This window comes from Spodoptera frugiperda, chromosome 3, assembly GCF_023101765.2.
Source record: "Spodoptera frugiperda isolate SF20-4 chromosome 3, AGI-APGP_CSIRO_Sfru_2.0, whole genome shotgun sequence".
Taxonomy (NCBI): domain Eukaryota; kingdom Metazoa; phylum Arthropoda; class Insecta; order Lepidoptera; family Noctuidae; genus Spodoptera; species Spodoptera frugiperda.
In genome coordinates this window covers 10,016,059-10,026,006 of record NC_064214.1, presented here as the reverse complement: position 1 = coordinate 10,026,006, position 9,948 = coordinate 10,016,059, and the positions used below count along the sequence as shown (strand labels likewise).

The following is a 9,948-nucleotide window of genomic DNA, read 5'->3' as shown; positions in this document are numbered from 1 at the left end:
CTGGCAAAGGTCGAATGTGATGTTATAATCGAGCTGAATGAGACAAGTTGATGAACATAATCAATGAGGAATGTAATCAATGAAAATCTTCACATAAATTTTAAAATAATTTTATTAATAAAAGCTCCCCAGACCGACGTATCTTACAAAAACTAGTCCATCCTCGTCTTGACGTGTTTCTCAGTAATCTTGTCTTTCTCGATGATGTACACGACCGCGCCCCAACCGGAGATAGCGTCGCGGTCGGCTGCGTTCACTAGCGCCTGGGAAGTTTCAAGATATTTAGTGATGGTGAAGATTGGAAGACTATATTCATTTCTCATCAGTAATCCATTCATAGTAAATATTTGATACCTTTTTGTATAATTATGTGACATATAAGACTACAAGACAATCATAAGAGACGTGATGCTACATTTATACTTGACTAGTGATACCTAAACCCTTGTTTAGAAGTAAATAAAGAATGTTTGACTACACTACTGCTCCAACAGCAGTGGCTCAGAATTGGTAACTGAGTGGGCCAACATTCAGAAAAGTCTAAAGTTTTGGTTCTTTACCTGTGAGATAGTTTCAAACAGCTCATCTGGAGAGAGGTTAGGTTCCCACAGAGCTTCACACATACCATACAGCTGTTCTGAGCAGGTACCTGACACTACAAAGTCTTCAGGCTCATTGGGGCAGCCAATCTGAAACAATAAACATTCATCAGTGAAGTTACAGTACATAAAACTACTTATTTGTGATAATCATGTGGGACTTCATAATTATAACTGGTGAAAAGTTGAGTAACAATGCTTGTATGCTTCTGTTTGCAAGGAATGACTTGAGTGTTGCTATCAGAACAATTTATATTCCTTTAGTTTGGCAGTAGACCTTTACTAATGACACTTTTATAGAAAATTAATTTAAAAAATCTATGACAATATGATAAAATCAAATGTAATGTAGCCATAAAGCAAATACAAAGAGGAGATGTCATAACTGGATTTCGTAAATAAAACGTAAGTGTGACACTTCACAGGGAGTGTGTGCTGTTACACACCACACCCTCTCTATTTTCAATCATGCAGTTCCATTCTACAAAAACATCATAAAAGTTGGAGTGACAGTAGCATGCTGATGGAGAAACCTGTCTAGTTGTGGATGGAAATGGGCTGACAATGAGCTTCAAAAGCTTACCAGATCCATATTGCACACATAGGGCTGGTTATCATAGGGGTCAAGTCCAGCAATGACGGGCTCAATGAAGTATGGTCCAAAACGCCTCTCGTACAGCAGGTTGGACAGCATTGCTGAGAATGTCTTCGGTCTCATCATTCTGTTCTCCTTCAGCTCATACAGGTTCATTCTGGAATGAGATATACACAATATTGATATTATGAAAATGATGACTATAATTGCCTGGTCAATTAACCCCTTGGCTGCCAGTATATGACACAATAGGAAACACATTGTGTCTTGCGTAGAGCAACATTCTGGCATTTCATGGTATAATTGCTATTTTGCTGTATTTTATCCTAGAATGTTTTCTTATAAGAATTGATTTGAGTAAAAGTAAAGTTACAAAATATTTGTTTTGCTATGACTTTACAAGTTCAGAAAAAAGCAAGATGAGAACAATAACATTGTTAGTCCAGCTAGTGACATTGCTAGCATTTTAGAAGAGTGATTCTTTTTTTTTCTTTCTTTTAAAAAATTGCCCCACACTAGGATTTTCTCCTGTGTCGTGGGTGCGTTTACAAACATACAAGTTCACATACACATGACACCCAGACCCGAAACAACAATTTGTGGATCACACAAAGAGTTGCTCCGTTCGAACTAGTTGACAGCCAGTTGCCCAGCCACCGCACCAACCGAATTGTTCTAAGATAGCATCCAATAGTTACTTACCTAAATTTTAGTCTCTGGAACACGGTCTGTGTATCAGTGGCCAGGCCGGGGAGGCCGACGTACAATGAGGGGCCCATTTGATACACCTTGGGGAAGTTGGTGGAAACAGTTTGGGCCTGAATACCAAACCGTTTGTCTGTTGCGATCGCCACGCAGTCCTTGCCTTTCATGGCGACCACGGCACCTCCGTTATAAGCTAAAATAGACTGAAAACAAACAAGACGTAGCGGTCAGGTACACCCAGATTCTTATAATATTCTTTCATGTTTACAGCAATTTCATAAAAAATCTTATTTTCGGTGCTTACTTTTCATAAATTTCTATGAAATACTAAGTTTTTAAGTCTAATTGCAGTAGAAAGCTAAGTTTTAGTACAACAAAATACAAATTATGCATCGTAATGTTCATGACGCTATCATAACCAATTTTCCATTTTATTCCCTTGTTTATTACATTAAAACACAAATCAAATATAAATAAGTGTAAAATACGCTTACCATTTTGCTTTATGTAAATAAATCCAGCTATTTTCTAATAAAAATACAGCAATAAACTTTATACGGGAAACCGAAAAAGTGACAATTCATCGGCGACTATTTTTTCACAGATTATAAAATAAAGCCAAAGACAATGATAATGTTGCCATTCCTAAAACAAAATTGTCTATGGATTAAATATTTTGCTTGACTATTTAATTTTGGACTAAAAATGGAAAATATGCGTAGGTGAAAGGAAACATTTACCTTTTATATTGCAGATTCATATATTTCTTTTACAAATAGCTGCTAGAACAATGTTTTCATGTATTATAAACATTATATGACAAGACAAAGATGTATTTTCACAACGGGTTTGGAGTGGGATATATTTCTTGTAGTTCTTTTGCATACATGTCGAGTCGGCCCGTCATGTTAAAGCCCCAGTGGTCTTTGACTTGACGACAAAGGTTTAAATCCATCTCAACAACGAGAAGTCCATCTCTGTCCCTGGATAGGCCGGGAGTCCGGCACCCATTAGGAGCGGTAACGTAACTTGATCCATAGTAACTTCTGGATATGTCTTTCTGAGTACTTCTGGTAGTAAAATCTTCTGTGCCAACTCTGTTGAGGCTGCAAGTGTAATAGCTGTTAGCAATCGCAGCATTACGGGCTTCTATGCCCCAAAACGATTCTCCAAATTCAGATATTGTTGCAGCTGGGTTAAATACAATTTCAGCTCCATTGAGTCCAAACATCAACCAGTTCAAAGCATGATGACGTCCGTAGCAAATATTAACAGCAATCTTTGCGTATTTCGTATCAAATACAGGATGGCCGGTGTTGCCAGGTAGATAATAAGCGGTTTCACTAAAACTCCCGACACTTGGTAAATGATTTTTGCGATGCTTTCCCACGTAATTTCCATTCTCATCTATTACAACTGCGGTGTTCCACCAAACGCCATTGTCATTCTCTAAAATTGGGGATATGATGACCAGATTATACTTCTTAGCCAATTCACTCAAAAACTCAAAGCTGGGCCCATTGTCTGCTGATTCCGCAAATTCTTTCCATTCTTCTTTCTCACGGGTGCACAAGAAAAATGGCATGTACCATGCTTCTTGCAGGCAAAGGATCTGAACGCCTTCCGAAGCAGCAGTTTCAATTATTTTCTTGACTTTATCAAAGACAGCATTTCTCTGCTTTTCTATTGGCTCCGTGGTCGGTAGAACAATAGAATGTTGAATCAAACCGACCTTGACGAGTCTGGGATTCCTAACCTCTTTAGCTGCATTGAAGGAATATGCAGCAACTTCAAAATCATGCAGCTTACCTGCTTCTAAGGTGGAATCTTGAAGATTTAGCTCACAATGATCAATTCTTCCATAATGAATTCTGTTATACTCCTTCAACTGTTCTGGATTCAATTTCTTTTTAATAATTTCGTCTAAATGCAGCGACTGGGTGGCCATATCTGTTATGTGATGATTATAAATAGCTTTAGTATATAAACAAGATTGATAAACGTTGCGTAATGTTGTGGACGGTGTAAATAAGCGTGGCTTGTGTAACTAATCGATGTTTAACAAGTTGGCGCGCGCCTCGTTATGAATTAACACTAATGTATTATTCCAGATTGGTCAACATTTGATTAAAGATTTGTTTGCGTTAAGTTGGTACTTGTGTGGTGCCAACATAAAGGTACTCATTGTTTTTGTCTTTCTAGAACTTCGTTGTTACTTACCTAACTTTATTTTGCCGTTTTTAGTCAGTAAGACTCTGACATTCCTCTCGCCTCGCTCAAGGCGAGAGAAGTCATTGGATGATTTCCACCCCTCAAAAAAAAAAAGCGTAACGCAAACAAATCACACTCAGACCCAGAAATTAAGTATAGCGGATTACACAAATAGTTGTATCATATGTGAATCGAACCCGCAGCAAGTCGTACAGAAGCCGGTTGCCCAGCCACACAGCTATTGCAATAGTGCGCTACTGTATGACAAGCAGTCGTGTTTGTAACTACTAAGCCATTGGGCAAATAACTAATTATTTTCTAGACATGGCATGGGATTTCTCTCTACATGATCATTAGAGAAAGCTAATTAGACTAAACATGTGCGCACATTCGTAGAGACAGAATCAGTAGACATCTATTCTTACTTGATTGATTTTGTATTTGAGTGTTACGTAAGGTTTTTCCCCCGCCTTAGGTGAGGTGAGAGGGAGTAACGGATTCACAGAAATATTAAAAACAGGTCAGACTCTTACTGACTAAAACCACCCCGTTCTACTTATACTCCTGTTTCGAGATGGAGCCCTGGTAACAGTAAAGGTTGTCCGCAGCTTCGGACTCTGCAGGGTGCTAGTATGTTATCTTTCCCCTATTTCAAATTCGAAGTCAAAAAGTCCAAATTATTTATTTCAAGTATACCAGGAAGGCACTTTTGAAAGTCGAATCAACACCTCTTGTATAAAATTGATTTTTAATCATTTTTAATGGTATTATAAAACATTTTGTCTGTCGTGCTTCATCGCTTACCACCAGGCCAGATGGTGGCCAAGTGCAATCCTATTAAGTATGAAAAAGTCCTCTATTTAGGATATTTGCTCGTTCCTTAGTTAACTAATTAGCTCGTTTCGTTAAGATTCCTTGTAGATTTTTCGTAAACTTCGTGTAACTTCGAATACTTACATACACTTTACTAGTATTTACAAAAATCACATTTGGTTTTCCTTTTCTAACTAAATCTTAATATAATCTGTACTCCACGTAACTCGGTAGTGTCCCCAGTCTCCGCAGCTGCCGTTTCGTTTCGGTTTCAAAATGCACAGAGAATATCAAATATTGTGGTAGCAGTCACAATACGATCTCATTATTATCCGATACAGTAACCACAGAGCGCCCTAGATTTAAGGGCAGCTGAGTATCACCTCATGCTGTACCTAACTACCTAGGTAGGTAATTAATAAATAGGTACCTAACTAACTGCCTCGTTGATTATGTACTTCGTTGGTTGTTGCAAGTACGATTGTACGTCTCAGGTTCGATTCCCGGGTCAGGCAAAGTATTACTGGACTTTTTTCGGTTTCTCGAAAATTTCTCAGTAGTAGCATGGAGTCTGGAATTGAACCCAGTATATGGCAATAGGCTCACCCCCTATTACATGGGACTTATATAACACAAATGGTGAAAAGTGTACATTGTACAGTGGCATTACGTGTCGTAATGTGCACTTCTGCCTACCCCTTCGGGGATATAAAGGCGTGACTTGTTGTTGTTGTTGTTGTTGTACCTAAGTACCATTTTTATTATTGATAGGTATGGCTAAACGATGTTTATTATATTATTAGATGCCTACTATTTCAAACTACGTGTTAATTTTGACAATTTCAAAAATACAATGATATCACTGTAGCTACATACATACATGCACTAAAATGAAATGCTTCTGCTATTGTAAGCTGATGATAAATACAAGAAAACAAACTGAAACAATAAAGAAAACAGAAATCTTCCAAATATCAAAACATAAACATCACAAAAAAAAAACAATTAAACCGATTAGGTAGATAGTAACGTAGGCATATTTTTAAGATAAATTATAAATTATTTTCACAATACATTATCACATGACACCCTGCAACGATCCTGTTCCTCTGGTCACGTAGCCGTGAAGATAACCAAATATTTTTCAGAGCCGCTTCTAAACTTATCGCATAGGGTCGAAGGTCGCCCGCACCGCTCGGACCACACAGATAAACAAACCTACGTTAATGCATCACTAACTAACTTGAAGGTATTTAAACGCGGGCGCAGGCTGAAAAGCGCAGTCGTTGACGAGCTATCCTAGAGAACAGTCATACACTTACACACCGCAGCAATGGAGAACGAAACCGTCAGCCTCGAGGCCATCGTCAACAACAACCTCAATGGCCGTGATCTCGAAGAGTTCAACAGGATCTACTACGGAAGGACTGACAACCATGAAGTCAAACTAAAGGAATCTTCTATCGCCGCCGCTAAGGAAGCTGACTTCGAACTCGCTGCTTATGCTTTCCCCGCCAAGAAGGAGCAGACCAGACCCCCCAGGATTGTGAAAGTTGGTGTCATCCAGCACTCCATCGCCGCGCCCACCGACCGCCCCGTCAACGAGCAGAAGAAAGCCATCTTTGAAAAAGTCAAGAAGATCATCGATGTCGCCGGCCAGGAAGGTGTCAACATTATTTGTTTCCAAGAGCTATGGAACATGCCTTTCGCCTTCTGCACCAGGGAGAAACAACCTTGGTGCGAATTCGCCGAATCTGCCGAAGATGGCCCCACTACAAGATTCCTGAGTGAGTTGGCCGCTAAATACGCGATGGTATTCGTGTCGTCCATTCTGGAACGAGACGAGAACCACTCCGACATCTTGTGGAACACCGCCGTGATTATCAGCGACACTGGCAGCGTTATTGGTAAGCACCGCAAGAACCATATTCCAAGAGTAGGAGACTTCAACGAGTCGAATTACTACATGGAGGGTAACACCGGCCACCCTGTGTTTGCTACCCGGTACGGTAAGATCGCGGTGAACATTTGCTTCGGCCGCCACCACGTGCTGAACTGGATGATGTTCGGCCAGAACGGGGCTGAGATTGTGTTCAACCCATCAGCTACTATTGCTGCGGAAGCCGGCAGTGAGTACATGTGGAACATCGAGGCTAGGAACGCTGCCATCACCAACTGCTACTACACAGCTGCGATCAACAGAGTCGGGTATGAGGAGTTCCCTAACGAATTTACTTCTGCTGACGGGAAACCTGCTCACAAAGACCTGGGATTGTTCTACGGGTCTAGTTACTTCACTGGCCCTGACGGCGTGCGGTGTCCTGGACTGTCGCGCACCAGGGATGGGCTGCTGATTGCTGTGATGGATTTGAACAAGAACAGGCAGATTAAGGACAGACGCTGCTACTACATGACCCAGCGTCTCGACATGTATGTGCACAGCCTCAGCAAGGTGCTGGAGCTGGACTACAAGCCTCAGGTTGTTCATGAGAACGAGAAGTGAGCGCTTTACTCCAGCGGCGTCAGTATCATGTAATAATGGACGCCGAATGAATATGTATGCGATATCCAACCTCACGCATTGAATGTATTACTGCCTATGCCCTAGTGCTTTAATTCCCAGTGGAAATATTTTATAAATTATAAACAATAAAGTATTTATAAATATACCTATTGTTTTCCTTACGTACCTAAGTAAATAAATTCATTGTTTATAGACGAATCGACTTCTAGATGTTTATAATTCCTAAGATGCCATCATTAATCTAGATAATCGTCTGATCAACCCTATTAGAAATACAGGCTTGATAATATTAATATTGACAACCACATTAATATTATGATAATAGTCCTTACACACAACATACAACTTTTATTTCACAAAAAATATCTGAAAGTAGATAGTGTCGTGTTCCGTATTTTCGATACGTAATATAAAACCGATACGTGATATAAAACCATTGCTAGTTCCTATTAGTGCAAATTCCTATTAGTCGAAACAAACTAAACTACTTGATGTTCTCGATCCAATATTTTTAAGATTACCCTCATCTACTCAAAGTTATTGTGTATGTTCTGAGCATTGAGTTAAACCAGTTTTAAGTATGTAATGTAATAATTTGTTTGTCTATGAAGACAGGTATATTGTTCTGGCTCTTATTCGCATTCTGTATTTCTCAGTCAAGCCAATGTAAATTGTTTATGAGAAACAAATGGCTCAAACCTAAAGTAGATAGTTTAATGGACGTCTAAGTATTTTCCGAATTTCATTCGTAGCTAGGACCTAACCTGGAGCTACGGATAATTAGCGGGTTATCGGGGCTCCGACTCGAAAAATAGGAGTAGGAACGCTGACACTCCTCTCGCTTTAACGTTGGCGGCAGAAGTCATTAGATGATGTCCGCCCTCAAAAAATAAAACCTGATAACTAAAGAAAAGTAGAAATAAAAATAAACATTACATTTATACTTATAGTCTTCACGTTTTTCTGCCAATACATCGAATCATATTTCTATAAGTACTCTGCCCAGCCCCCAAGAAAATAAAAACACGATGATACAATGTTCACAACAATATCTATTATCTGCATAACGATTTAAATTGAAAGCAAACAAGAATTCGAGAAAAGTAAACAAAAACGTGTTATCTCGCAAAATGTTTACAACTTAATTGAAATTAACGTTACACTGTGATTTTTTGTAACAAAACAATATCATTTTATATCAATATTTACATAATATAGGTACAGTGGAAAAAAGCAAATGGCTTGTTTTTTTGACTTAAAAATAGATTGGAGTTATATCAAAAGTGTAGACTATGGTGCTAAATGACCAGAGCTGCGGGCTGCGGACTACCAAGCGGGTTTACCGGGGCTCCGGCTCGAAGAGGAGTAGGAACTGGGTAGTTTTTAGTCAGTAAGAGTCTGACACTCCCTCTCACAAGAGTCTCTTCTCACAAGGGCCTGGAATCGACCTCGCAATCTCGATGATCATCATGCTTATGAAGCAGCAGAGTGGCCCTGACTGTTGGATTCGCGACTTAACCACTTTTCCTTTTCGAAAAAATAATAGGGATTGATATGGTGAGCATTACGTGCCGTAATGTGCACCTACCCCTTCGGGAATAAAAGGCGTCACGTTGACGTTGATATGGTGATGGTATTGACTTGTGATCACATCACAATTTATTTGTGATGGTCAGAGATTTGACAGAGAGGTTCGAGAGTTAAGTTAAAACGAAAGTAATCATAATATCCAAAGTATACTATTATAGGAAGTTGCATGTCCCTATTGACAAAATTTAATTAGAATTTAATTAGGTAATGCGAGTGAAGCTACAGGTTTAAGTAATATTATTGAAATAAATAGATATTTACAAAAGATAACAGAACCGGTTTGTATATCCTCTCTGTAAACAATAACAATCCCACACACAGTCGATTAGAAATTGGTGATAAGGTTATCATTCGTATTTCTTTTACCGTCCTGTATTAGCATAAACACTTCATTATAGAGTGGGTTAATGAGAGAACACCTACTTGTGTTTACTATTCATTAATTAATATCTGATTAGAGCATGGAGTAGGTAAACTATGAGTATGCAGTTTACATATTCACGTTTTGTTTACATAGTCACATGACTAGGTGTCATGACTACCAACCGGGAGATGTAGACAGCTTGACAAAGACAGAAGCCTATCCCTAATTCCCATTTCTGAGGAAAGTTTGTCATGATCTCCACGTACGGTAAGTCGTTTGGGGGTCACAGTGTTACCGAGAATGTAGAGGATGCTGCTGTCAGTTTCAGCCCTCGGTGGTTGATTTAGAATGCATGATGATAAAGGGCATTCTCCTTGAACGAATGGGCCGGCTCGTGATACCACAGCCTCACAGAAAACCGACGTGAAACTTTTGTTGCGTTGTCTGAGTGAGGTTACCGGAGGCAAAATCAATCTTCCCAATCCCCCATTCCCCAACAACCCTTAAATTCCTAACCCCCAAAAGGCCAGCAACGCATTTGTAACGA

General features: G+C 39.4%; 3 protein-coding genes across 3 annotated transcripts; 1 reads left to right on the top strand and 2 right to left on the bottom strand.

The window, feature by feature from the left end:
• Positions 1-94: 94 nt before the first annotated feature.
• Positions 95-2,557, bottom strand: LOC118274000 (proteasome subunit beta type-3). Its single transcript, XM_035591311.2, has 5 exons — positions 2,394-2,557; positions 1,897-2,102; positions 1,183-1,351; positions 561-689; positions 95-263 (listed from the first exon to the last, which is right to left on the bottom strand). Exons 1-5 carry the CDS (start codon positions 2,394-2,396, stop codon positions 153-155), a joined length of 618 nt encoding a protein of 205 aa, XP_035447204.1. The 5' UTR covers positions 2,397-2,557; the 3' UTR covers positions 95-152.
• Positions 2,558-2,640: 83 nt separating this feature from the next.
• Positions 2,641-4,030, bottom strand: LOC118273984 (beta-ureidopropionase-like). Its single transcript, XM_035591288.2, has one exon. The coding sequence runs from the start codon at positions 3,845-3,847 to the stop codon at positions 2,738-2,740; it is 1,110 nt and encodes a 369-aa protein (XP_035447181.2). The 5' UTR covers positions 3,848-4,030; the 3' UTR covers positions 2,641-2,737.
• Positions 4,031-6,186: 2,156 nt separating this feature from the next.
• On the top strand, positions 6,187-7,592 carry LOC118274075 (beta-ureidopropionase-like). Its single transcript, XM_035591431.2, has one exon. It carries the CDS (start codon positions 6,257-6,259, stop codon positions 7,424-7,426), a length of 1,170 nt encoding a protein of 389 aa, XP_035447324.2. The 5' UTR covers positions 6,187-6,256; the 3' UTR covers positions 7,427-7,592.
• The last annotated feature ends 2,356 nt before the right edge of the window (positions 7,593-9,948 follow it).

What these genes read in the sequence shown, in the direction of transcription:
- LOC118274000 (XM_035591311.2), bottom strand. An exon ending in TTCCAGAGACTAAAATTTAG is followed by an intron (nt 1,352 to 1,896) that starts GTAAGTAACTAT and finishes ATCTCATTCCAG; the next exon opens with AATGAACCTGTATGAGCTGA. An exon ending in ATGTGTGCAATATGGATCTG is followed by an intron (nt 690 to 1,182) that starts GTAAGCTTTTGA and finishes TTATTGTTTCAG; the next exon opens with ATTGGCTGCCCCAATGAGCC.
- LOC118273984 (XM_035591288.2), bottom strand. Translation starts at nt 3,847, where the DNA reads ATGGCCACCCAGTCGCTGCATTTAGACGAAATTATTAAAAAGAAATTG.
- LOC118274075 (XM_035591431.2), top strand. Translation starts at nt 6,257, where the DNA reads ATGGAGAACGAAACCGTCAGCCTCGAGGCCATCGTCAACAACAACCTC.